This window comes from Achroia grisella, unplaced genomic scaffold, assembly GCF_030625045.1.
Source record: "Achroia grisella isolate CSIRO2021 unplaced genomic scaffold, CSIRO_AGI_Agris_v1 utg546, whole genome shotgun sequence".
In the NCBI taxonomy this organism is placed as follows: Eukaryota; Metazoa; Arthropoda; class Insecta; order Lepidoptera; family Pyralidae; genus Achroia; species Achroia grisella.
Genome location: NW_026712931.1, coordinates 5,289,767 through 5,313,791, shown reverse-complemented (window position 1 = coordinate 5,313,791; position 24,025 = coordinate 5,289,767). Strand labels below are relative to the sequence as shown.

The 24,025-nt window shown below is 31.3% G+C and overlaps 1 protein-coding gene across 2 annotated transcripts in view; it reads right to left on the bottom strand.

The window, feature by feature from the left end:
- Positions 1-23,471, bottom strand: part of LOC131848197 (rab11 family-interacting protein 4) — a 44,489-nt gene extending 21,018 nt beyond the window's left edge. The window contains exons 1-6 of one of the 2 annotated variants that reach the window (XM_059197977.1): positions 23,376-23,471; positions 22,532-22,653; positions 20,569-20,652; positions 19,376-19,420; positions 6,684-6,722; positions 6,059-6,176 (exon numbers count right to left, since the gene is read on the bottom strand). In XM_059197977.1, the coding sequence (XP_059053960.1) occupies positions 6,059-6,176; positions 6,684-6,722; positions 19,376-19,420; positions 20,569-20,652; positions 22,532-22,653; positions 23,376-23,450 (483 nt within the window). In that variant the 5' untranslated portion in view covers positions 23,451-23,471. Of the gene's footprint in view, positions 1-6,058; positions 6,177-6,683; positions 6,723-12,987; positions 13,233-19,375; positions 19,421-20,568; positions 20,653-22,531; positions 22,654-23,375 lie in introns of those variants that run through there. The other variant, XM_059197979.1, reaches the window with a different exon arrangement.
- Between the last annotated feature and the right edge of the window lie 554 nt (positions 23,472-24,025).

Sequence of the window (24,025 nt, the reverse complement as noted above, 5' to 3'; positions counted from 1 at the left end):
AAGAGTTAAAAGATTCAAGTCAATTTGCAGGCAGTAATATTAAATGCATAATAATCGAAATAATCCAATGCAATTTGTTCAAAGCTATCGAAAATCTATAAATGTCATTTCAGTTTAGTTAATCCGTTTAGTAACAATATTGATTAATGAGACTACATTATCAATATTGTCTAATATATGTTTGTGTTACAATAGATGTACGAGTATATTATGAATTTAGAGAGTAATTTTGGTTGCCTAATTATAAACTAAGTGGTAATTTCTTTTCATTGCATCTTTCGTAATTATAGTAACTAGAAACAGTAACAATAAAAACAAATTACGAATGCTGTCTGTAGAGCTACGTAAGAGCATGTATGTAAACACATGTATAGTTGACAGTAGTGATCGTCTTTAAATAGTTTCATAGAAGTATTAGCTGAACTCGCGACTAGTATTTATAAACTATGTTTGTAATTTGTTAAACTGGTTGCAAGAAAATAAACAGTAAATATTAAGTCCAGCTTATTCATCATCATCATTGCCTTGCCTTTATCCCATTATTTGGGGTCGGCGCAGTATGTCATTCTCTTCCACTGCTCTCTATCAGTCGTCATATCTAAAGTACATTAAAGAAAACTGCACTCAAATGGGATAATCTAAGAAAAAAAATCTATTGCAACAATCATTGTTTTAAGTTCTATTATGTCGAAGTCCCAATAACAGTTTTTCTCATATCTTTCATGTAAGAACAGACAGCGATCAGTTACATTTTTATTATATGTAGGTATAGATTTGAGATAAGAGATTGCTGAGAGTGGAGATATGGATCGAATGACACACTTAATGAAAGTTTGTCGTAAGTTATGCAAGTCTATAGTAATTCGGCCTTATTTTCAATTTACAATACAGTTATGAAATTGAACTCAAGATCAAACTGTTGTTTGTTAGTTTTATGTAAGCCAACTTGAAGATCTGATGTAAAGGATAGTAATAATGATTGAACATTTTAAATAAACGTTCATAAATCAATATTGACAATATTGCAATAGCAAGTTTTAGTACATTAATATGATCAGCATGATGTGCTTATATGTCCACCACCGTCGGTAACCGAGATAACTTGCATTTTGCAAAACTGGTTTACTTTTCCAAAAAGGTCATATAAGCATTACTAGATCTTACGCTCAAGTATTATGTGTTAGGTATTGATAGATACATTATTTAATCATTAAATCACGTATTACAAATTCATTGAAGAGTTTTGTGCATCTTGGCTGAATAAATATTATTTACATACCTATTACGAGTAGCTACATAGTACAATGTCTGATAAATATACATACCTACATACTACATACAGTCTAAGATCTTATGGTACTCAAATTTCGGAATATCCACTATATAATAGTCCACTTTCTATCAGGTGGACTGTTAGTTTGTTTAGCATTTCCAATAGTTTAAGCAAAGTAAAATTTGTAATGTAATATCTGCAATCAGCATATTAATTATTATTTATATGTATGTATATAGAGAAGGCCTCGGTTGTCTAGCGTTTTAGCACACCGCCTTACTTCCGAAGGACGCGGGTTCGATTCCTTGCACAATGCGAACGTCTGAATTCATAAGTGTGATTGTTTGTGTTGACGTGGGTGACGTATACAATCTTTACTCCAGTAAAGTAAAAGACATATCTATGAGCCACAAAGTTTTAAAATTGGATTTGATTAATTGAAACCTAACTGTGATATATCTGTATTATTTGTCCTGATATCCTTGACACAGTTATATCACCCACGCATTGCTCCCACCCACAATGCAACGCTATTGTCTACTAAACTAACTCTTATAAATTGTTCACTCTGCATCCAGTGAATACTCGAATAATACTACGGTATATGATACTGTTCAGATACAATTTAACGACGACAAGTATACATACTTGTCGTCGTTAAACACATCTGATACATCAGAAAATGAAAGTTTGTTTTGTGATCAGACAGATTGTGGTGGTAATGATGTATCTTATATTTACTCAATTGCTTCGTGTAATTTAATTATGATCATGTTTTAACTTTTAAGTTATATTAATACCATTTACAATTTATTTCCAACGACTTTTATAAAGATCATACAGTATATTTAATGTCATTTTTATATTCGTAAATAAATTTTTCAGTCGATTATATTTCGGTGTTGTATACACAAAACTTTCATCAGGAATTTTAAGGTACAATCCTCAGGAAATGTATTATTTTATATATTACTACAATCCTATTAAATTAATATGTTATACTTGGAAACTGAAACTATATAAGGCTAATAAGGAACCATTCAATGAGCGATATTAACAAACATGGATTATGGTTACCCAAAACACTCGGTTTCAATATTAATAATACTAAACTAAGCAATCGTTTATCATTAGAAGCGTGTACTACCGTACACGCATCTGACCGGAAGTGGCGTATGACTGAGACCGTTTCCGTCGGCCATTTCTGTCGCTACGATTGACTGGTAAATGAAGCGAGACTCATTGTTCGAGCCCTTTCCTTCAATCTAGTAATTTCGAGGGTCATTGTACTAGTTTAATAAAAACGGTTAAGTATAATTTTTTTGTTATTAAAGTTAGATATTAGGAAGAATATCCAGAACCAGATGTTGGTAGGTTTAAGTAGGTTATCTATGCCTAAGTCATAGAAAATAGGTTAAATATTAAACAGTACAAATTGGTACATGCTGTCTGGATAGATTGCTTAAAAATACACCTCTATTCAATTAAATTATGTGTAATGAACATTTGGTATAAATTATATAGAGTTGGGGAAGAGCAGCATCCCTATTAAGTTTAGGCTTCTTGGTGAAATAAATTATTGATTAAAAAACAAGCAATCTTCTAGACCTTATATTAATATAAGCACTAGAAGATTGCAATTTTTTTTATCTTTATTTTAAGTTTATTAGTCGTTACTAAATACATATACAATTACAATTATACATGAATTAACACAAGGTTGTATTGTCCATACAACTAGCTTTATGGCAAAAAAAAAACATAATGTATGGAAGATTGTAAACAACAGAATTCTAATTTTATTGTACTAGCGATCAACCGCAGCTTCAGACGGATCACGAGTGCAGTTATTGCAGAAAGTAGAGATAGAGATTTTTTTTTAAATAAACCGTACTACAGACATAATATGTAGCTTTTAATATCTGAAATATAATATTTTAAATTAATAATATATAAAATGTCTAATACAAAAATATACAATGTTTTCACGCTAGGTCCAGGTGGATGGGTAAACAGATCTTTAAATAATTTTGCATCATGCTCAGATATCCACATCCAGCGAAAGATTAATCAACTTTTATTTTAGAATTTGGGTATTCGCCAATGTAATCTTGTGTTGTGCCTTATGGTGGTTCATGTTTTTAATAGCCACTAACATAAGTAATAATTCTATAGCTAGCTAGTACCTATAACAAAAATCTCTGATTCCAGAGCCACCAAGAAAGGACTGGCATGTGTAACTATCCACTTATTATATTCTTTATTTGAGGTAGATTGGAAGAAGTCCTCAATATCACCTATTTCAGCCGCCAAGCAACTTGTGCTATGTTACAGCTGTATTTCGGTTCTAGAGTGCCATTACAGCAGTGAATGTGATGATGAATGTTTCCAATACTGGACACTACTACACTCAAAGTTTGTAAGGATTTCTGTTTGATACTCTTGTTACGGATTCGAATAAAATTTGGTATAAAAATAGATCATATTCTAATTACTTAGGATAATTTTTCACGTGGACAATACTGCAGGTTTATACAGTATAATAAGATGATAATAGATTAACAGGGAGATGGCAAATAAGTGTAGGTGCTCCACTTATGGTATTAGAGAAATCTTATTCTCATCGTATCCACCTATGTGTTTATAATCACGTAGGTAGCTATCAGATAGGTATAGCTACCTACTGTCAGATAAGTAAAGATGTAAAGATTAGGTTCTGGAAGTTCTGAGACTATCAGATATAAAATTCGTCGCTGTACGAGTCACAGCACATTATGCCATCAATAATTTGCATAATCGTGATAGCATAATATTACTTTGTTAGTAATTATATTGACAAAATGTGGGAGTCAACATCGATAGCATTTATTTGTTCCGATTTGCAGATATAGTTCATTATCTTACTAATATTATAAATGCGAAAGCCAAATTGTGTATATGGATGGATGTTTGTTACTCTTTAACACAAAAACCTATTGGAAGGATTTTGATGAAACTTTACAGTAACATAGCTTCAGAATATCACATAGTTTTTAATTTAAAAAGGTATTATGTAAATTGGGCGATATATAATGATAAGTGTGATGCAGACGAAGTCGCGCGGGTCATCTAGTACTTAATAATTTCATCGAAGAGAACCATCGCAGGTTTCAGGATTGAAAATATCATTACATAAGTATTTGAAGATCTTTTCAACATTCTTACATACGGTTGGCAGATGTATGGTAGATATATCTGTAATATGATGGATACGGAAGAGCGGCATGTATTTAAGACAGGCATTGCTATGCTGACTTGGTTCCAACATTATTCATTTCTTTTTTCATGATGAGAGGAATGTAATGAACACAAACGTACTAAATAATAATCAAAACGTGTAGTTTCTCTAATAAAATAAGCACAGTATGAGAAGTTCGCCGTGAACGTTAAATAATCTAACTCTACCGTATCTCTATAAATTACAATATCAATTTAATGTACGATTAACTAGAATGACAAACAATTTGATTGTGCAGCTATTGTAAATGGCTTAATTAACCCTACAGCGGCATCATACGCAGCGTGATGGAAGTCATTCTGAAGGACTACGATGTCATACTTACGTTTCCTGACATATCACTAACTTCCACCGAAACACATCTTTAATCGTAAATTCCTTACTGGTTGAAAGGTGAGGTAGAGGCACACACATATATTACTTTGTACAAATTATATACCAAATACTGGCTAATAGTAAGTTATTCCAAAAGAAAAGAAAAAAAAAATGTAATTTTGAAACACTTAAAGCATCTTGTTCAATAAGTACCTATCTTGAACCAATACTTTATTCTTTTCTATATTTGGTTATTTAAGTAAATATTTGTTTAATTAAAGCCAAGCGTCAAAGCAACTGTATCCATAATCGTTAAAAGCAATGACGAGTAGATTTGATTATCAAATCGGATACACAACCTTAATATACAATATCCACAGGATCCCCCGGTATATAATGACAAATGATTTAAATGCTTTCTGTTTTTCCAGTTAAATATCTACTTAAAATTTATGATTAATCAGGAAGGAAACTGACATAATAAGTGATAACACATGGTGTAAACATTACTACTATTATTAGATACCAAGTGTTAAGAATGATTAACGATTTTCCGACAACACTGTGTCGTTTTCCCAAAAGTAGGTAGCTTGGTATATAATTTTACATGAATCATTAATAGTTGTTTAAATTTTATATGTAGCAAATACCGATAGTTAATATATAGGCAAGCATCTACTATAAAATAAATGAATGTTGAGAGGGATGCTGTCCATAATCCTTTGACAGGGAATCGATAGATGCTGGTGGCTCAGGACTGTTCTTTGTGAGGGGGACATGGTCTTCTCATAAGGTATCGTGTGTGTAACATGACCACACGATCTATGGTGCTGTTCATCTACATATATAGGTGACGGTTACCATTTATTATCTTATATAGGCCGTCAGTTTGTTTGCCATTCTAATGACATTAAAAATATGTAAACTGTTTTACGTAAACAATTGCAAAATTAGGTAACGCGTTATAAGAAGGACCTCTTATCTTCATGGCCTTTTGAACATACTCAGTTAATATGAGATCTTCACAGTAGTACCTAGTTAGTTATATGTGTATGCCAGAGAGGAAATGAAATAATAGGTACATATGCCAATTGTTTCAATAGTGATGACACGCATTATCACTCAATAAACGTAGTTGATCTATTGTGAACTCACCAATTGTAAGGTAGGGTGAGCTAAGTATTGACACTGACCTTGTAATTAAGACCTTGTACGTCTTCTTCTAATGAGACATCGGAATACATGTCGTCTGTCGGCTCCCCGCCCGACCCACAGCCGGACGAGTTGAATGACGACGACCGGTACAATTGGCTAAAACAAAATATAAAATATATTTAATTTCATACAACTTTTCAGTCATGTTTTATTACGGAGTATGCCACTCCTAACGCCATCTAGTATAAAGTTTATTAACGAGACAGCGACATCTATACGTCGTGAAGTAAGTTTCTGTCTTATACAAGTTGTAGTACATCGATATAATTATAGATGGCGCTGTCACAAACATAATTTAAAGTGTTTAACAACAATATGACATTTCTTGTACGAATAGTAGACGAATTTAAGGACATAAAAATATAAAAATGCAGTCACAATTTTTTTTTTATCATTTCAAAAAATTAAGTAAACCTTTTACACCGAGTTTTTCACTCATCTCAAACATGTCTAAAGGGCCACAACGCAAAAAATTGCGGAAATTATTTTTTATTAAAAAAAAAATAGTTTCAGCTTTTTTTTGCGTTGTGGCCATTTGGCATTTAATCAGCGATATGTAATATTACAATCTATTAGGTATACAAGAATAAAAAAAAATAGTACCTGGCTAAGACATTGGAGCCGATTTGTCGCTTCCCTGAGCTGAAACAAAATAATTATTATTTTAATATTTTCTAACAATAATTTTAAATAGATATATTGGTTACATATATCTATCTTTAGTAGAGAAATAGTAGTGATTTCTTAGCGGTTCGATTGATAAACACTTCTCAGGCGTCCTGCCCTGGATGTTAGTACTGGATCATCTAAAGACTATTATGTATCTTATATCCAAGTAAATTCTTTATAGAAATACGGTACTTATGCTAAGTTATATCATTACAAACAGCGACAAACTCTAAAAACAATTATTTATAAGTTTTGCAGTATAATTTTGTATTCTACTGGTATTTATTTAATCATACTCTGAGGTAACAAGCTACAAAATATTGTAGTTGTACGAATTGAAGTGTAATTAAATTTCTTGAAAAATTTCTTTGTATGCAGGTATAGATATCAACAAGTTACGTGTACGTGCACAGCAATAATCAGGTAAAAGTTAGTAACAACAACGTTATAGTTTGTGGTTAGTATCTAACTTACATTGTAGTGGTTATTTGTTCAATGCTAGTATCTATTATTTTATGTAATTGCTATCAATGCAAACATCACCACCACCTCATGTTAAGTGGCAACTGTTGCCTATATGCATCAAGAGAACTGAGATTATGTTATTATATGATGCTCTTAATACCGCTCAGTCGTTGATAGCGCAATTCCAGAGGACTCAGGTGTCGTGCCTCTTATCGTATTTCACTGTTCAACTTACCAAACATTCGGTTTTATGGTTACAGTTTACGAAACAAGTTGCTTAGCTGCTGAAATAGGTGAGAGCCACGTAAACGACATCATAGAGTTTATCTGTAAAAGATTTAACACGTAGCATTCACCCTAGCGTTGGTTATTGTATTTTCAACGTTTAAAATATATCTGTTGCAGTTCTAACACAGTTTAATAGAAATCTTTTTATAAATTCCAAATTTTATAATAAATTAAGCTTTAGCAATAAATATACATATTAGGAAAATATAAAGGGTGAGTTTTGTATCACTAACGTACCTTCCATTAGTCAACGGTTAGTAGATAGCAAATTAGTTTCTTCTTTATATTAATAGAATAAACAAGCTGACAGACTATTTAACATACGGTACCGAACATCACAAAATACATACTCCACATGTATTGTCATTCCTAAGGGCTAAGATGTCAGATCTCCTCATTTCTCTTTATCCACAGAAATATTCACCATTTCCCTCATTATACAAATAATTTTTAAACACTATACATTGTACATTCATTGAAAATAAGGAAATATTACTGCATGCAATGCTATCACAATTAGTACATTTTTATTACTCGCTACTTAACTTCTGTGCTCGTAATTGTTATATAAGTACACACATTTATATACTATTTTTATGACAGCTCCCTAATTAATATACCTATCTCAGTTATGAAACTGTATATCTTTTCCATTCCAAGTACCATGACTAATAATTATGAAGGAACACGATGCGTGATATATTTAAGCGCACACAACACAACACCTATCTTGTTAATACACGAGAGGTGAAAGTATTGCAATTATCTATCTGAAATTCACGTTTAAAGAATGTTTGCCGTATATGGAAATAGTAAAAAACAATTGTATAAAGAAACTAGCTTTTGCCCGCGGCTTCGCTCGCGTTAAGAAGTATTATTGTTAGGTATAGTTTTTGCGGCTTTACACTACGGCTTACAGTACTTTCATACAAACTGTCATCACCTATTTTATCCCCTTAGGGGTGGAATTTATCAAAATCCTTCTTAGAGGATCCCTACGTCATAGTAGCTTTATGTATGCAAAGTCTCAGCCCGATTGGTCTAAAATTGACAAAGTTTCATATAAACTTTCATCCCCTTGCGGGTAGAATTAATCAAAATTCTTTCTTAGCGGATGCCTACGTCATAACATCTACCTGCATGCCAAATTTCAGCCCGATCCGTTCAGTGGTTTGGGCTGCGCGTTGATAGATCACTATGTAAGTCACCGTCTTATTATATGAATTGATTCTACATTTTATTATTTTCAAGTAAAGTATACAGGCATGAATATACACATATATACATGTGTATACACGTTTTTGTCAATGTGGTCATATTTATGAATTGCTTTTGGCTTCTAATAAAACATATGAACATAATTATGTAACTTTTTATTTGATAGTAAAACCTAAAAATCCTATGGTATGTGTTTAAGGTAATGCAAGGATATTTTTCATTGTCTGTTATTGAAATGTCTGTGTGCCTAGGAAGAAATGGAATAAGATTATTACCGGCCAACTAAAATTATACTTTTGTTGCCTTTGTATGAATTCAATAAGAGTTTGGAACATTTGTATTCAGTCAATCGATATTCAATTATATGCCAGTAATTAGTGTTCACACGAACATGTTTAATGTTTCTTTCTACCCATGATCGCTGTAGACTTTCAAGCAATCAAGCCTACATGCCCCAAAGTACATAGTTTCATTTGAAAGCCAAGCATGGTCAATAAAGGGGAGGATGATTTTAGACCACTAAAACAATTACAATTTTTGTCCGTCAGTCTGTCTGTCTGTTTGTTCCGGCTAATCTCTGGACTGGACTAAATGTCTGGACGTGTAAGTTTTTTGGCAGATATCTAATGTAATAAGGAGTAACTTAGGCTATTTTTATTTTAGAAAATTAAAGTTAAATTCCATGCAGACGAAGTCGCGGGATCAGCTAGTATTAAACAAGAATTGATAGCTATTTACTGCATTACATATGTTTCTGTGGGAACCCTCCCACGAAACGGGAGATCCTGTACCATCCCATGGAAAGATAATATTCTCAAGAAATCTCAAGCAAAACTTCGATGCCGACGTCGCATTACTGACTCATAATACTTATATGTAATAAGTATATTTATTTCTTATAAGAAATAAATGGCGTGGAACTGTGGCTAACCTTCTAAAATGAATAGATACTATTGCACAAGCTGACCTTCATTTGGTGGAAAACTTGGTGTAATCGTAGGTACGTACTATAATAGTCCAGTCCACCCTAATAATAGTGATTTAATCTTAAAACAATAGGCTCCATGCTCGAATATATAGAAACCTACTGTTTAGAGAAGTTTGCATGTGGTTAATAGTCAGGCAGATAATTGCAAACAAAATTGTGATTACTTCATTATAATTGAAAGAAGTAATCATCCACCAATTTGCTTATAAGAGTCTCTTTTACTTAAAATATTACTTACATTACAATATTTAGAAATATGTAGCAGTATATCATTTATCTTTAGTACATCGTTTATTTATGTTGGTCTATTATTTTATTGAAATTGAAAACAAACAGATGGCCCACTTTATGATAAATGTTGTCTATAAACATGAATAGCACAATGGAAATCACGTTATGATATGACGACCGTGGCACCCCTCTAATGTTGACATTTAGGAGGACTAGATGTTCTATTTTGCCTCCGTAATAACTTAATATATCACTGACGGTAAACATGCGGGCAGAGCGCTTATTCTGACATGGCAGTGAGTGTGTGATGAGTCTAATATTAATTATTCATTGACTGCAATAATTTTAGCCTTATCTTATCCTTAACAACTAATAATATACTTGTAGTATAAGGAAAACAAAATAACAGAGTTTACTACATTGTATACACCAAATTTGAGCTTTCCAGATTAGTATTGGCTGTGTTGATATAGTCAGTCAGAACAAATGATTGTATAAGTATAGCTTGAGTAAATTGGTAGTCGTGTTACTGTAACCATATAATTTTATATTGGATAGGATGTCCGTGGGGACTGACAGAGAAATCAGTGGCTGCATCAAATGAGACATGGGTGTGCGTGCGCCGTGAAATTGTGCAAGAAAGTGACGATCAGTCGCATGCGCGTTTGTTGAAGTCAGCAAAGGATACTGTTGCTCATTTTACAAAGGGTGATCCCAGATGCAGGTTTTTTTGCTCTTTATTTATTTAGTGGCTTAGGATTACTATAGTGAGCATGTTATGTCATCTTAGCACAAATTATGTATCCTCAAAAAAGGCGGTAAAGAAAAAACAACAAAAGAACGACAAAATGCAAACTGCTTTTTTTTCATATTTTATTTATTCAGGACATTTTATTTTAAAACATGTGAGGGATAGCAAAGCCATCCGTAAGACTGTTTCTAAATCATAAAGCTAATCATCTCATTAAGGGGATAGTCAGTCGTGGTTACCTACATGAAATTTATGTTCCAATTTAATGAAGGATTGCGGTTAATAAATTTATTATAAGCCACTTTTACTTTCCTTCTGTAAAGACAGGTTAAGTACGTGTCTTGAACGAATATAGAAAGGTTTAACGGTTTTGTACACTAATATAGTCAAATTAAGGTATAGTTGATATGTAATATATTACGAATAAGTTCCGGACATCCGTCGTCAGCCATCTTTAATACTGTGTCATTTGAAAGTTTATTTTAATGTTCAGGCCCTTTACGATAAAGAATTGGTTTTATAAGGTTTTGACGTTAATAAAAGATAGTCTAAAACAAATAAACACTAAACTGTCGTTATTATATGCACACAAGTGGCGATTTGGATTAACTGAAGTTAACTAGTAATAAATACACTCCAGCACTCCATGCTAATTTTCATTAATTTAAACTAACTTTAACGAATTATACATATACCTAAACCTTCCTCAGAAATCACTCTGTATTGTATTAAAACCGGATAAAAACGCTTTCCGTAGTTTTTGAGAATATCACGAATATACATATCATAGTCCCGGCTTTGTTTTATAATATACAGATACATATCTGATATCTAAAAAATAAAATTTGGAATTTAAGGGTTTTCGATTTAAGTACGAAGTGAAATAAATTTGAATTTTAATATCTTTATCTTAAGCCGAAATATAAGAAAGAAATATATTTCTTTTATACAAACAAAATATAATAAAAGAAGACACTAATATTGCATGATAAAGATGAAATAAGCATAACCAGTATGAAAATATGCTCATTTATGGGAAACCTGTACAAAGATTAAAGTTACACAATATCCGTCGACTAATCTCTTGTAACGTTTTATTTAGGAAGACACATTTACATCATACGAAAGCGGTTTGCACTTATCTAGGTTAATGTAGATGGCTATTTAGACACGCAGATAAAGAAAATTTTGCGGATAAATTCAAAACAATGAAGTGCTGCATTCTCTTTACCACCAACCAATAGGACAATAATGAACCGACGTACATCACGAGCGTTAAGTGCTAATTAATATAATTATGAGAAAGCTGATTAAATAATGTATTTGGTAAATATAGACTTTGGAAAATCGCCGCTAAGCAGCTTCGTTTTTCAGCTGTCGGTGTGAAGGATGAAATAATAGGGTACAGAGGCATGATTTCCTGTTTCCTTAATCCTTGGGAAAGACAACGCAAATATTAAAATGAAGGGCGCGACAGACGTTACATGACGACATAAATACTGTGATGCTGCCCATGTATATAAGCGATGGCTTCCATGTTTCATCAGGATATTCGAACAGCTCTTTCTTAGGTTATGTGCTATTCCAGTTACATAAAAAAATATTGATACAAAGTAAACATAAAATTGTAAGCGTCTCCTTTAAGTCATATGCAGTGACTGGCCATTAAGAAAAACACCAGACAAGGTAACATTTCAAGGGTAAAAAAATATGATTAGGCTCGTGATTACACTACATCGGAACGTTGAATTCGCGTGACAAAATTAATGCTACCATATCGCCTGTGAACACAATAGAGTGGACATAATAATAAACAGGTACTCATGTGTACGTATATCGCTGTTGGGTTTATTGTGACAAATAAAATAGTTGACATACCGAACCACCAACAACTGAATGTTACGCCATCATCACCTCATAACTGAGTAACGATGTTGGAAACAATGCAAAGGGATCTTTTTGTATTTAATACTATTATCATAGACCTGTCAATTTATTTTTATATGTTGCAAACGGCAAGGTTAAATATTTTATAATGGAATAAACAACGTTTAGTATTAATGTCGGTCGTAGTCGGTCGAATATTCGTAATTCCAATATTTGTTTAAAACAATGATATTTTTTTTTCAGATATTAATGTACATAATTGTTAATCTTGGAAATAAATGTCTATGTACTAATACAATAAAAATAATTTATATTATATTATATATGTAGTAATAGATATAATAATTATTGTTTATTTTCAAACTCTAATTAGATAAGCTATTGAATATTTCCATTTAAATGTTACCAACCTATAGGGTCGTTTTCTGTAATGCATGTAAACACCGTTCCGCTCCAGCTTTACGAATAGAATAACAGCAGATTTAGAAAATAATTTCAAGTTTCACTGAAAATCACGTCACACTAATGTTATAATCACTCACGATACCATTTTTATTTACATCACTGTTAAAAAATAATAAATTTTGAATTTAAATTTGGAACGTCGAATTCGGAAGGTGAAGTAGCCATAAGCTGTGCGTGGGTTCGTAGATAGCGAATCGCTCGAGTGGTTGTGCGGCACTGACGCATCAACAAACGCAACGTTGGACTGGCCAGCAGGTACGAAGTAGAGGTAACTATAAATTATCCACAATTACTGGCTGCAAAACGCCCGCCGTTATTAAATTATTAAGCGCTTCGCGGCCGGTGTGCCGGCGGACAGAGCTCCATGTAAGTACGTAGCTACCGTCTACGAATGCGAATTATCATGAACAACTGTGCTGGTACTGAATTAAGTAACACATTTTAAACAGTGTCTGAATTTAGAATTGTTATTAAAAATCATTTGCCTTGTAATAATTATGATGACAAGTTGTTATATGTCATACGAGCTATAATTAGAGTAGACAATACCTACTATTAATTATTTTTGCACTGTTTTAATACTCAATAGAAATATTAAATTAATATAAATAATGATAAATACAAGGTTACTTGTAAAAGTTAGTATACCTACTCATGAAACTGAATCATCTCTACAAAGAAAGAAAAATCTGCAAACATATTTTTAAACTTCATATTATGATCACGTCAGTACGTCGTTTTTTAGAGGTCTGAAATGCCTAATATTTTCAATTTTCCACTTTACTTCTTTATATTTCATAAATACTAGTACTAGCTTTCGGCACAGCAAATACCATACTTAATTGAGAACGTCAGAGATTTAGCGATTTACTATACCGCCATTTCTTCCGATGGCCGCGGGTTCGATTTCTCGCACTATGCTAACATTTGTATTCATGCGTATGATTGTTTGTATTGATCTGGCAGTTTTCTATGTATATTATGTTTGTATTAACAAAAAAAGTATGTGTATCGGTTGTCTACTACACATAACAAAAGCTTAGCTTTGGGTCTAGATGGCGCCGTGTTACTTTTTAAGTGACCAACTAAAGAGAAACTAGGTTTAGCTGAACATTTGTACGTAATTATATGTAGTCACAGGTCATTTTAAAAATGCCGTGTGTTGGTAATAATGGTAAATTATTTTTGAATCACGTCAATTCGCGTCACAACTCACGGTTCAATTTACGTCACGATTGTAGTAAATATTATATGTGTATACTATCGATCCGTCCCGGCTTCGCACTACAAATCTTTTAATTTCTCGGTTTGTTCTATACAACGTATGTATCATACATATAAACCTTCCTCTTGAACTAATCATTTTCTTGCTGAAAAATTGATTAAAATTAGCAAAATTTAAAAGATATAATCGAACTGATTGCGAGAACGTGTTTGTTTTGTACTATGTAAAGATATTAAAATTTTAAGCAGTTTGATATTGTTTGATACTGAAAAAATACTTTAGTTATAAAAAAAAATATTTTATATTATAATTTATAAAAATATTTGTCTAGTAAAACTATAGGCAATACATAACATCACGCTATGTCTAATAGTTGTGGAGCATGAATGAAAACTGAAGCAGACAAAGTTGCGTTCGTCAGCAAGTGTTAGGATAAAAGCAGTTTCTGTCAATACTGTCAGTGACGGGAAGACGTTATGTAATTTTGTGCAGCAGTTACTGTGAACGGTAATTTAATTCATTTATTATTGTGTCGTAAAGTACAACACTGGAGTCAGTAGCGTAACTTTATCATTTAAACCTATTGACAACTCATCGGATGAATCCAACCTTTATTTAGAAAGCTAAACATTGTAGGTGGTAAGTTAAACGAATTTTATTCAATTAATAACTTTTATTTTAATATATAAAAAAATGCCGCATTCTGTATATGTAAGATATATAAGAAAAACGCATTAGATGACGTTCTGTATATAGGCCTGTGTTATTATTATTACAGCTTGTACAAGTAATTATATTGTATATTATTTATTGAATCTAGATATACCTTGTCCCAAAGCTATGTTTTTTTTGCGAAGTTAGTTATTAAGTTATATTATAATAATACTGCCATTTGTTTATCATTAGCATGGTCAATTCAATGACTACTGTACTATTTGTATATATTAGACGTTGCAGTTATGACCTTAACCCGTTGCTTCAACTTAGTCTAATTGCTTTTAGAGTTAGGTGTATTATGATACTTAAATATATATAATTTGTGAAATATCAAGACAAGAAGATATTGTAATATTATAAGTAGTTTCATTAACCATTACAAAATCATTGCAACGTTCTTTATTAAAGGAGGTGAATTGTTTATTGCATTTTGTCTCTCATATACCTAATTTCACTAATCGTTTGATAGTTTTGTGTAACACAGTTAATGTCTGTGTGTTGATCATTAAAACTATCACAGGGATAGGAAACCAGTGGGTGTATAACAATTGCATATTATTGTTAAGCAACCGTGGCACGCCGTCGGCAGCCGCGTGGAACAGTTCACTTTCTTAAGGAGAATCTACGGACGCACGGATTAGTTCAATCGTGTCGCCATTACCCGCTTTATACATATATACCTAGATAATAATGTTGAATAATTATATTTAAAAAAATAATAATTTAATTAATAGGCACTGTTAATCATCTGTTTAATATGTAAATAATTGAGGTATAACAGGTAATATATAGGTATAAAAAAACTATACATGAGACCATTCTCATGTATAGTTTTTTTTTAATTTACTGATGATCAGTTATGTTGCTGATTAGACTTTGATTAATATTATCTCCCGCCAGTCAACTATTTATAGAGTCCAATTAAAGGAGAAAGGACTTGATGTAGTTACTTGATTTTATTACTGAGTTGCTAAGGTCACCTTTCCGCTCTATCATAAATATATTTTTTTAAAGAAATATTGCTTTCAATTCTTAATATGGACATTCGCCAAAGAAACTGTGTTGTCAGGAAATATTTGGGTGCACTAAGTTTCATTATCGATTAGTCTTAACTTATCGACTAATAAGATAAAAAACAAATAAATTTACACAATAAAATACTTATATTTTGTTTGGGAATACATTGAACTTACTATGTTTACATCCTGCGCAATAATTGTTTCGATTTAATTCTTATAAAATATTAGTGCAAAATAAAGATAAGTTTTATTAATGTACTAAAAATCTTAATCCATATCAATAGTCGTTGTTAATTAAATGACACAAATAAATCAGTTATTTTATATTTATTTTTATTTATGATAAATAGATTAGACATCATTTTTCGAAATCTGAATTCTAAGACATTTTGCTTGTTTAAATAAAATTACAGTTGTTTTCTAGTTTCTAACCACAATTACTGGTTTTAGTGGTATCTTGCAATAAAGGTTTTTTGGCTGTTGAAACGTAAAATAACTAAGTACGATATTGTGCAAACACTGTAACACCGCAAACGAGCTAAACAGCTATATAACTACCTCCAAGAGTATACATCTAGAGACGATACAGCTTTGTATCATGTAATACATTAGTTATGGTCCCATACATATTCTTTTTATAATTTTACTATAGTACTTTCACCATTAAACCATTATTATATAAGTATATAACGTATTCGGATATATAATATAATAAAATGTTGAAATACGAGGAATAGATAATACCTCCTAAACTCGTTACGCATCGGAAAAGTGAATATTAAGATCTCAGTAACAACCGGGTTTCGTTAATACACATTACATTATTGCGTGAAACAAAAACTTTGAGCACCATTCCATTCCAGGCGGCTTCGGTGGTCTAGCGGTTTAATTCACCGCTTTACTGCGCGGGTTCGATTCCTCGCTCGGTGCAAATATTTGTATTCATGTCAGTGTGGGTATTTTCTATATATATTTCTATGTATTTATATCAGTTGTCTAGTATCCATAATACAATCTCTGCTTACCGTGGACTAGATTGCGTTGTGTAAATTGTGTGTATAAAGGAACCCCTAAATGAGACACTGCGTCCAACAGCCCCTGTACGTTATTAGGCAGTCACGATCGAATAAAATAAATAGATATAAAATAAACAACTAATATTATTACATTAACAACTAGGAAGACGATTACTTTAATTACTTTTACCGTTAAGGAATACCAAAACATACGCACACTTCAATGTTCTCTTCTAATTGCTTGTTATTCAATCTTGCATAATCTTAACAAATCATAACTGACTGTGTTACCATGTTAGTACATTTATTAGTAAATTTCAAATCACAGAGATCTGTTTTGAGGTAAAGAAATAGCTATTCACTTCAATAAGTGGCTTAAATATGTACAAATAATTTATGATGTGAATTGGAACGCAACCTTAATAAAGAAAAAAAAACTCTTCTCTGATCTGATTTATAATTTTAAAAACTTAATTATATAAAATTAATGTAACCTACCCAACATTGCCCAAAAATATCTAACTGGCAATTAATTTTATAAATTTTCTATAAGATACATTCACATTTCACACTTTACGGCAGTGTGTGGATCTCTATCGATAGCAGGATATTTGCTATCTGTTATTCCACCATAACCATTGGTTTTAATATATGTATTTATTTGATAATAATAAACGAACGATTACTGAATCGTTCGTTTATTTATCGAAGGTATTTATTTCTCGACTTACACAAATCATTTTAGTATAGGATTTTGACATCTTGCATCGGTGTGTTGCGATTAGAGGTGTTTAACAACACCCTGGGTGTACTTAACAACACCATGGCAAGAAGTCGTGATATCTCTTTTAAATTCTTAATCGAATGAAGAATATTCTGCATATTATAGTTAAATAGATGTAAAGAGTCGATAAGCTGTGTATAATATTCATAAAAATGAACAAACTGCTTAAGCAAGTAAGAATTCAAAATAATTTTTGATCCTTTCAGTTTCAGTTTGTAACTGTGCAATTAAAAGTGGTTCTGTACTTATCTAGCATACACTTTATGACAATCAGTATAAACCAGAAGATTGTAAGAATGTTTGGATGTTTATTTCTTAATTACTATTTCATGGTTATTCTTTATAATGGATTTGAACAAATTTAGGTAAATAAATGTATCTACTGCGGTATATCAATTTATCATAATCTTTGGTATTATTACTTATTTTCCTAGGTATACTTTATAATCATAGTACAAAATTCCTATAATAATTATTATAAATCTGAAACGAATTGCATCATATTAATTAAAATTCATGAAGCCATTTAGTGTCGATATTGGACCTTAAGATTATGTATACCTATGAGTTATAGTGCACATAAAAACATTATCCTCCTTTTGTAGGTTAGATAATTCAAAATTACAAAGCGTTGCCAAACCTATCTAAACACCTCTAAAATATAATGAAAACGTTCACAATTTACAATTAAATCTAACGTGATGACTCATTCACGGACTGGAAATACTATTGTGTTGGATACACAATAGTATTAAATTTTTTAAAACCCATGGCGTGAAACAAGTTTGCACCTTATTCACTAGTTTTAAAGTGCAAAATCATTTGTATTTAAGATTTTCATATAGAATAGATCCGTAGACAATCAATCGAAAAGGTTTGCCCATTGATACGCAGATTAGAGCACGTTGGTTTTTTGTTCAAATTGTCTATGAATTGTTGGTACCTTATAAGAAAGACCACTGCACGTTTTTGTTTTTATATGAGTATTTAATGAAGACATCATTCGAATAATGTAGTTTTCATACTCTCATAACATCTAGCTAGACAGATAATTTTAACGTTGAATTAATATCTACTCTTAATAAGTAGTAAAGTTTCATAAAAATCCGTTCAGTACTTTTTGCCTGAAAGAGTCACAAACATACATACAAACTTTCGCGTTTATAATATTAGTTATGTTTATGCATTTTGTGTGAAAATGTGTATTTGTACCAATAATATTTGGTTAAAATTTTACATAATTTTTGTAATAATACGAAGATTGTTCTACATAATATACCCAAAAGTACTTTTTATAACTTATATCTAAAAATTATTATAGCGACACTCGCTATTGTATTACCAGATACATATTAGGATATAAGAATATAAATTTAATACATTATATAAATATAAACAGGACATTTACCATAACTACTAATTTGATGTGATATTTCAACGTTGGTACAAACGTTCTAGTCATATGTAGACTGGATCATTTATATAATGTATTCAATTGTAAACAGCCACGCTAAAGTATGAAACCAGTGTTATAAATAGCAAAACAAATGAAAATAAAAGAAATAAGCTTACTGTCTCATAGAGCCCCATCGCCGATGCGGCAGGTTTTCTTGGTGGCTACGGAAGATACAAACACAAACGTGAGAAGCGAGTACAAAATGTGCAAAATTCAAACAGAAACATTACAACAATAGATAGTTTCAAGAAAGCATAATTATCGTTAAATACAAAAATTTAAGAATTAAATATATGTAATAAAAAAGTACATTAATTTTGAATAAAATTCGTTCTATTATTTCTTAAAATGATAATGAAATAATTGATTTAAATATACCCCTTATCCAGTTTTATTTATTTATTTGTTTTGTCCTTTTCTTTGAAGCTATTACTTTCATTGGAAAGCAGTTTCTTTAAATTAGTAGACATCTAATAAAGTAATAAATAATAAATAAAACAATTTTAAACAAAAATAAAACTTCTATATTTTTTGCATTAAAATAGAAGTATATACAGTAAAAAGAATAATTGTGGCGCAAATGCAAAATAAAAATATAGAGAGAAGTTCTCTTTAAATTATAATAGGTACAGTGGAGATTATCCTTACTTCATTATTTAATTGAACGTCACTAATTTATATGTATTTTATCATGTATTTGTGTGTCAAACATAGATGTAGGTATAGTGTGAAATGTTTTTTTATGTATTTATTGTATTTGAAGCATTATTTATTTATATTTAATCGAATTAGGTGTTATTTTGCGGAAGTTCTTTTCACAAAACTGTTATAGGTATATTGGACCTGCACTAAGCGAACCAATATCGTAATTATCAGATGGTATTAAACATTACATTACATTTGTGAGATATATGTATTATAAAACATTAAAATTTATTTATAAACGACTATATGTCGTTAAGAATAGCATTTATACTGTATTTATATATAACCTACTACTAAATAATATACCAACTACACACAAACACACATAGTCTTTGAAAATAGTACCTTAATAAAGTTAAAACTTATAATTTAAATTAATTAACTAGTTATTATAAAACAATATTGACTTTGCGCAATCTTTCTCAAAATTCATATTTTTCCGACAGTGTATATATCGTAATAGAGATATAAATTTTTTATTACTTTATATATTCCTATTAAAATTAGTCCAGGTAGTCGTATCTCCACTGTACCTATTAATGAGAGATTACTATGTATGACTAGTGAGGAACAAGTGACGTGATGAGGAAAGTAAAATGCATACCTGGGCGGCGTTCGCCTCAAACTGGTTCTAGTCCAAGAATGTCGATTCAGGTTACTGCTTGGACTCCTGGTGCCATTTTCTAAACTGCAAATAAAAAGACCATATTTAAGCATTTATTTTAGATAATAGCGGTAAACAATAAGGTAAAAAAAGTAAATAATTTTGAGATCGTATTGGACAATTATGGTGCGCTCAGCTGTGCTTGCCGTTTACGTTGGCGAGGTACAGACAAGGATCAGCAAATAGTGACGAATTCACAAGGAATTAACCATAATGGTTTTGGGGGGAAGTTGATCAAACAAGGCAGGTATATTGATAGAAATGAAGCCACTAGTTCCTAGCCCTAATTACTGACAAACCCAACAGTTAATAGTTTTCAAATACTCTGTTGCCTCCACACAAGCTAAAAGCATGCTGTGGCTGCCGTAATGCTTATTTACATATATTATAGTGTTCCTCGTGACTTTTCCGCTTGACTAAGTCTGATCGGAATAAAGGCACATTATGTCTTTCTCAATGCCAATTACTATAAATGCGTTGCTTATTTTTGTATTGCATATCTTATTTTGATATTTTTAAAAATTAGTTTTTAACAATTAATTGTGAGCATTTTTTTGACACAAAAATGTACATGTATGTTAATTTTTCGTTATTATTAAATAATAACTGCATAGGAATCACGCTCTAGTCACAGGAGATATCTGCCAAATTTCATGACGATTAATTAAAGAGTAAAATGTGAACAATTAAACACACTGTCGTATTTATAATATTAGTTTCCTTGTAACAACTACCAGTACTACTGTCAGTAAAAGAGTTATGGTTGGGAATACAAAGTACTTATTTAGTACTAAAAATCGCGTACTAAATTGCGAAACGAATGTTTTCATTTTGAAGCATTCTGTAAAAGACGATTTTGAGTGCGGGCTAACATTCAGAGTCGCTAACTATCATTATATATTCTGTGATATTTTAGGTATGATCTGCCATTAGAAAGTGTACATTATGGTCATAATGAAACTGGCCGTAAAAAACCATTTTGGTACTGGTAATCGATTGATGTTAGCTCGGTTGTTACTTTTGTAATTGGTAAAGTAATAAAATGTATTTTTAGTTATAACTGTAACCTGTAGTTACAACTACACTGCATCTAAATAGGTGGGTAATGATGCACATAAAACTGAATTATAGACGGAAGTTTTTTACGAGATCGTTGACCGGCCAAAATGTTAATAGGTACGTACAATGTTATTATTATATGTAGGTGCATGAAAGTTTTATATCTGTGCTGAAATATATTATGCCTACGACTAAGTTTTCTTACATATAATGTCAAAACTACTATTTTGGATGAGGTAGAGGAATTGTCAATTGTCGATGTCGTGGTGAACGGTACATTTGACCTGCCCCCATTTCGCTGGGTAGATATATTTGAATACAACGTGGCAGGGGGAGAGCCTACTACCGACTGTCGCATTATTTTTTGGTTTGATATTGGTATTTTGCTGTACCGAAGAGTCAGCCTGATAATTAATTTGTCAAACATAATTATTTTAAAGTGTCGGCTAGATTTGAACTCATGAATTTTTGAGAGTAAATTTAGGCATTAAACAACTGGGTCAACACGTACGTCAATTTTATTTCCAAATAAATTAAACTAGCTTAAATCATAGATTTGTCCTTGTACATGATATTACGTATTAATCCAGCTTCGTACCACCATTTTGAAATTGCACCGCTCAAATACTTCATACATACATAAATTATAAATAGTAATAGTTGAAAACTGTTAGTAACATAGCGTAAGCATTTGCAATAGAAAGTGGAGCCAATAGGTGCCCGTACATTGCGAGAGAGAATTACATTAAATGTTTTTTTTTGTAATTGTATATTCCATTTACACTTAACATATAGTTAATTATATTATATACCCATACACGTGCACATGTAGCAAAATACTAACTTGTTAGCTGGTGCGTCGGCGTCTCCTTCTCCATAACATTCGAAGTTTTCAGCGTCGGAAATCGAATTGCCGGGACTGGAATCCGCTGTAGGAGCCGATTGTGTTGCAGATTCTGTGCCGTTCTGGAATGTGTAATTGAAAATAATTTTAAATCAGTATATTCATTCAGTTACTTAACCAACATACAGCTATGATGAGGAAGCAACCGGAGGAGGTAAACAACATGATAATCGGGAAAACTAAAACGCTTTATTTTACGCATTTAAATTATTTCAAAACATGTCAATTACTCAAGTTCACCACGACGTTGAATGTTTACAATACTTCTGTCTGAAACCACCGTTTGAGATTAAGATGCATATTATTATTTTTTATATTTCTAAATATATCAAGTTTATGTTTGCATGATTACCCCATTTGAGATTAAGACTGAGAATGTATATTACTAATTCTATTTTTTAATATAATTTACCAAGCTTAAATTTTTTTCGTTTCTGGAATGTTGATTATATACTTATTTTATACCCCTCAATATCATTTTGTAGGCTTTAGCAAACTATTATCGACATCTATGCTATAAATAAAACAATTGTTAAGTTATACCTTGTAATATACAGGAGTGTTTACCGCACAATAATTATATTATATAGGTATATATATATATATATATATATATATATAAATAATAAATCAATGGCATATGACAGATCATACATTTCGATAGCGTGACTTGCATAGTACTGTTAACAGTTGGTAATCTTGAGGAGTAAGGTGTTGTGTTCTGTTCTCAATAATTTTACTGCCATACGTAATATAAAAAAAAACACTAAGATATTTTATTTACCTGTAATTTTCTGGGCAAGTTTCCTGGGGATGACCGTGGCGACTTGGTTCTTTGGAACACACTGGGCGCCATCATGGCCGCCGGCTTTGGCACCTTCAATTCTGTAAATGAAATGAAAAACTAAATTAAGTATATTTCATGTCTTAAGTTGAACAATAATATATACATCTATATAGGCACATGGGTATGATAATGTAATATGTAAAAAATATAAACCTGTTATTTAAAAATAAAAAATAAAAACGTAAATACTTGTCTACTCTGCTCATATTTCATAATCGGAATAAATACGTAAATATATTCCACAAATATTTTTTTAATTTATAACATCTGTGGTATTTGTGATGTAGTAGAAGAAGTAGTTGTGGAATTTGTGATTTTATAAATAACTTTCTAAGGATATTTATATTTTTGTGAGTAACAATAAATAAAACAGGTTTATATTAAGAATATAAATGCACGTTTCTAGCACGGAAGAGTAAAAGTAGATTAGGTATGTAGTTAAAATATTAAAATTAATTAACATTACAATATGACTATTTTATGTTAACTAACTACCTACTTCAATTATGTCTGCTTGTAATTAAAGCAACAACACAAGAATATGTGTTCTATATGCGGTTTTATGTGCCACTACGAAATGTAAATAC